General features: G+C 51.9%; 1 protein-coding gene across 1 annotated transcript; it reads left to right on the top strand.

The window, feature by feature from the left end:
* Positions 1–1166: 1166 nt before the first annotated feature.
* Positions 1167–4717, top strand: LOC149829232 (protein LONGIFOLIA 1-like). Its single transcript, XM_090017229.1, has 4 exons — positions 1167–1391; positions 1483–2883; positions 3498–3693; positions 3803–4717. Exons 1-4 carry the CDS (start codon positions 1167–1169, stop codon positions 4429–4431), a joined length of 2451 nt encoding a protein of 816 aa, XP_089873355.1. The 3' UTR covers positions 4432–4717.
* The last annotated feature ends 356 nt before the right edge of the window (positions 4718–5073 follow it).

Raw genomic sequence — 5073 nt, 5'->3', positions numbered from 1 at the left:
TCTCCCGTGAACCGTGTAATTACCATTCTCCTCTCACACCACCACCAGCATTTTCTTTCCGAAGAAATTCCTTCCCAAATCATTTAATTACCAATGCATCCCCAACGACACGACACGTGCACATAACCCACTTCCTTCTACTGAAACTTGCCAGGCATCGCTTTCCCCAAAATGACCATATTGCCCTCTCCTCGGTCCAGCAACTCTGGTGACGCAAAAACAGTTTCTTGAAAACTTAAAAAAATTGACAGTTCACAATTCACCACATTTTTTCTTTAGTGTGATGAGGATGAGTTACACAGATTGAAACAAATACCTTTCTATTTCAATAGCTTTGCTGCCGTTTGTTGAGATCGAGAGTAGGCAACGAGCGTAGAGTGATTATCTACATTCCACTACAAGAGCTAGACGAAATGAGCGAGTCAACGACTGGATCAAAAAGCTACTGCAAGTGGGTGTGAGACAGCATGGACTAAAACAGAACAGTAGTGGCAAGCCAAACAACCGCGTGAGAGACTCCATCCTTATCCCGGTGAAACCTTGCATTGCAGATGGAGAATAGGGTGCCGAGCGACATCATTCTTTTTTTTTGTTTTGAAAGGCAGACCCTTACCAGTTATAGAACTATACCATTGAGTTTTGAGCCTGCAACGTCCCAACGCAACCATACAAGCTGAGACCCCCGTTGGCCGTGATCATTCTTGTTAATGCAAGGCCGCAAAGGAAACCCTGAAAATTGAGGGTTTTGTGATGAGAATCCAGGATCCGAACAGGGGTTCATAGGCTTTTGATGGAAATCTAAAGGGCGGTTCTGTAATCTGTGACATGCAGAGTAATCAACAATAAGTTAATCCGGATGAGAAGGTGTATTAAAAAAATAAAGAAATTGATACACATGCTACTCAGTCATTACCGGTCAATTAGCAACACACGAAAAAATAGGAAGAATCCCTCCTCCCTTTTTGAACTCCCATTGGGCTTTAAAATCTCCCCACAGAAGCCAATCGCAGCAACCCAGAGCCTTGAGAAAGGCAGTTATAAAACAAAGGAAACAGAATAAGAATCTCTCTGTCTCTCTGGATTAGCTGCTTTTGGTTCAGATGGGTATCGCCTGAGAGGGCGCTGGAGGACTCGCCGGAAAAGGAGGGAAGAAGGGAGAAAAAGGGATGGCTCCGGGAGCAGTCCATGCGTCGGATAATCCGAACGTGGAGAAGCGGATGGAGAGGCAGATGGGTTGTATGGCCGGTTTCCTCCAAATCTTCGATCGGAACCAATTCCTCGCCGAGAAGCGCGTCTCCCCCAAGCGCCTCCCATCCGTCGGGCAGTCGCCGCCCGTATTCGACCGGCCTGCTCCCTCGCCGACTGCCACCTCTTTCTCTGCTTCCCCTCCGGTGCGTCTCTCTCTCTTTTTTTCTCTCTCTCTCTCATCCAGATGTTCGGTTCTCATTGGTTGTCTTGTTTTTCCTCGTTAAGAAAATGCAGGGAGAGAAGACGGTGGTGGCTCCCGGCAGCCAGTCGCCGGAGAACGCTCGAGCACCAGTGGTGGTGTGCCGCGAGCAGCCGAAAACCCCACTCGGCATAAGGGACGTCGTCCGCGACTCAGTCTTCCGAGACGCTGCCAAGTCGCCGGAGAAGCCGCAGGCGGTGCCAGGTGCGGCGGAGATGACGCCGGAGAACCCGAAGCTCCTGGACATCAAGGACGGCTTCAGGTCGTCTTGGCGCATCCGTGAGGGCCCCCGGCTGTCGCTCGACAGCCGGGCGATAGCCTTGAGGCCTTCCGGCGGCATCTTCCCCCGGGAAATCCGCACGAGCATCGTCCGGCCGGATTGCACCGGCGATGAGTCGGAGGAAGGCGAGCGGCAGCGGCGGTCTCCGAGCGTCGTCGCGCGGCTTATGGGCCTCGACGCTCTCCCCGACTCCGCCGCCGCCTCTGGCTTCCCGAATGCCAACAGCCGGGCGGAGCTTCGCCGCTCAGCCTCTGAGTCGCAAGCCTCGAGGGAGCTCCTTCCGTTCGGATGGAGGGCCGAGATGGAGGAACAACATAGACATCAGCAGCAGCACCAGAACAACGCGGAGCAGCGCGGGGAGCTCGCCGGCCGGAAGGGCTCCGCTCCTCCGGCGAGGGAGCCGTGGCGGTTCCAGCAGAGCAAGGGTTTTGAATCGGCGGAGATCTTCCCGGACGGGCGGCGCACCGCAAACCTCTACGGAGAGATCGAGAGGAGGCTGAAGATGAGAGGAATCGACGAGCCCGGGAAGGAGCTCGAGACGCTGAAGCAGATCCTGGAGGCCCTGCAACTCAAGGGGCTGCTGCACTCTGCAAAATCCGACGCCGACCAGGTCCGGGGGTGCCGGAATTTCATCTTTGACGACCGGAAACCGGTGGTTGCAGAGTCTCCGATAGTCGTCATGAAGCCGCTCAGCTACGTCCGGCCTTCGTCGCCTTCACCGCCACCTCCGGTGCACCGTAGCGGCAGATTAGATAGCCCGGCGAGGCTTAAGGGGGTCAACGGCCGGATGCTGCAGCAGGTGAAGCGGCTGACGGCAATGGAGGTCCTGCCGCCTGCGAAGCCGAGGAAGAGCCATCCGAATCCGGCAACGGTGAATGATCGAGCTTTGCGGAAGGTTCGAACTCCACCGGCGGTGCTGCCGAAGAGCCCCGGCCGGGCGAGGGACTCAGAGAAGAGTTCTCCCAGGCAAATGCCGTCGCCGCCAAGGGCAGCCGCAGGGAGGCGGGCGGCCGCAGAGTCCGGCGGGGCCAATTCGCCTAGGAACAGGAAGCGGATCGATCGAGAATGCTTTCCGGCAGAAATTACGGCCAAGGAAGACGAGTCGTCTACCGTCTCGGAGAGCAGCAGGAGCACGTCTTCCGCCGTCGACTCTGAGGTAAATCTTTTAGAAGTCAAAACCCGAATTTTTAGAATTCTGGTTCTCAAAATCTTCTGCGCGTTCTCCGTTTGGACAGCCGATTGAGATTTCCGGATCGCATTCTTTTCTGAATATTTGGATTATTTGATCCGAATTTCTTAAATAATTTCTGAAAATCTAATTTTTGGATTTCTTCGTTTCTACCGCCCGGAACACAAGAACCGGATCTGGATTTCCGAATTTCGAGGGCAAAAAAGAGCGAGAAATTTCTTCAATCCGATGCATTAATCACTTTGGAGACCGAAGATTTCGGGTCCTCTTCCTGTGACCTGTCCAAGTTTCAAACCGCACTAAAAACCAAAAATCGAAAGTCTAAGGCGCAAGGTTCCAGATTTTGTAAATGGAATCCAAAAATTTCTTCAAGGAATTTGTGCCGAGTGCTACCAAAAGTTAGAATTCGGATATGAATTTTTGAATTTTGAGATCGAAAATGGCGCGGGAAGGCTTAAATCTCCTACCTAATCCGGGATTTCCCTGTTTCGTGATTGAAGATGATATGATCTTCATATTTTTCTGAGCGATCTTTCGGAACTCCGGCAATCCGAAATTTAACTGTTTGTGGAAATTTTCAGGCGCAGAGATCGTCGTCTTCTCTGAGGAAGAATGCGTACAGCGAGGGAAGGTTCCTTCTCGACCGGTGCGACAAGCTCCTCCAGAGCATCGCGGAAGCGACGGAGCAGCCGAGCCCCGTCTCCGTCCTCGACGCCTCCTTCCACACCGAGGACATCTCTCCCTCTCCCGTCATGAAGAGATCCATTGTCTTCAAAGGTAAATTTCCCTAAAAAACTAACATTTTCTCGTTTTCCCTTCGAAATCTCGAATTCGAGAGATTTTCTGACGATTTCTCCGGTTTTTTTTTTCGTTCGGATTCTCGCAGACGATCGACTCTTCGAGAACGATGAAGGATTCGATCTGCGCAGATCGAAGGAATCGCTATCGGCGTCGGCCTTAGGCGACGATGGGATCAACGATGCCGACTCGGACGACTTCCGGTACGTATCGGACGTCGTCTTCGCATCTAGCCTCCTCCAGAACACCCAGGCGATCGGGAGGAGCTCCGGGGCGGCCTCCGCCGTGTTCTCGCTCCTCGAGTCACGCCGAAAACCCAGCGACTCGGACCGCCTGCACGTCCACAGGCGACTGGTCTTCGACACAGTCATGGAGATCCTGCAGCGGAGGCGGCAGCAGCCTCCGGCGAGGTCCGCGGAGGCGTTTGTTGCAGGTAAGCGGCTGGTCCGCCAGGTATGGGCGGAGTTCAGCGGGATCCGGCGGGCCGTGGCTGCAGAGGATGTGTTCGAGGCCGTGAGTGGAGTGATCCGGAAGGATCTGGTGAGCGCTGCCGCCGGCGATGAGTGGACTGAGTGCCCGCCGGAGGTTGGGGAGTCCGTGCTGGACATCGAACGGATGATCTTCAAGGGTCTTGTCGCCGAAACTATTGGAGAGCTTGCTTTTCTTATCCAGAGTAAGCCTAAGACGATAAGAAGACAACTTGTGTTTCTGTCTTAAAAAAATATTGTTAGATGCAAATGGATTTGATCAAGTTTAAGCTTAACCTTGCTGGGTCCAAAGGGTAGTGGTTAGGGCTCGTCTTTAGGTTGGTCAGCTTATTGCCAGACCCAGCCTGGCCGGATAATAGCGAGTTTGGTCGATATGGGTTTGGTTGCCAGAACTCTGTCTGGTTGGCTTCAGTTACTCGGCAATTTCGTTGTGTATAAAAAAAAGAAAGTTTTTTTTTTTTTTTTGTTTTTTAAGTTTTGAACTTTAGCTGTTGAAGATCTTGCATTGGATGAAATGTTGTGTTTGGCATGTGGTATTGGGAAATATAGGGATTTTTTTGGGGCATTTCTTTAGATGTGTGGCTTGTCTTTCAAATGATGCCGAACTGAGTTGACTTGGGTGCGCCCATGTCCAAATCGTAGTCACAATCTTCTTATGCAGCAGAGGAGAATTTAGTGATATTGAAAATTGAGAATATAAAACATACCAAAACTAAGAATGAAAATATCAAAAATACAAAAGACTTGGCAAAAACTGTTTTTAGTTTAGGTTAAAAATGGGTATTCCCATAGTGGGTGGGGGAATTTGCTTATCAAGGTGCCAGGCGCGGCATCTTCTTCTGTGGAAAACTAATCGGACCACACGCCTCAT

Source organism: Nuphar pumila, chromosome 9 (genome assembly GCF_984573655.1).
Source record: "Nuphar pumila chromosome 9, dmNupPumi1.hap1.1, whole genome shotgun sequence".
Taxonomy (NCBI): Eukaryota; Viridiplantae; Streptophyta; class Magnoliopsida; order Nymphaeales; family Nymphaeaceae; genus Nuphar; species Nuphar pumila.
This window is presented reverse-complemented; position numbering and strand designations above follow the sequence as displayed.

Bases quoted from the DNA above. Each gene is read 5' to 3' on its own strand.
- LOC149829232 (XM_090017229.1), top strand. From the start codon at position 1,167: ATGGCTCCGGGAGCAGTCCATGCGTCGGATAATCCGAACGTGGAGAAG. The intron at 2,884-3,497 runs GTAAATCTTTTA...GGAAATTTTCAG, and splicing joins CTTCCGCCGTCGACTCTGAG to GCGCAGAGATCGTCGTCTTC. The intron at 3,694-3,802 runs GTAAATTTCCCT...GGATTCTCGCAG, and splicing joins GAGATCCATTGTCTTCAAAG to ACGATCGACTCTTCGAGAAC.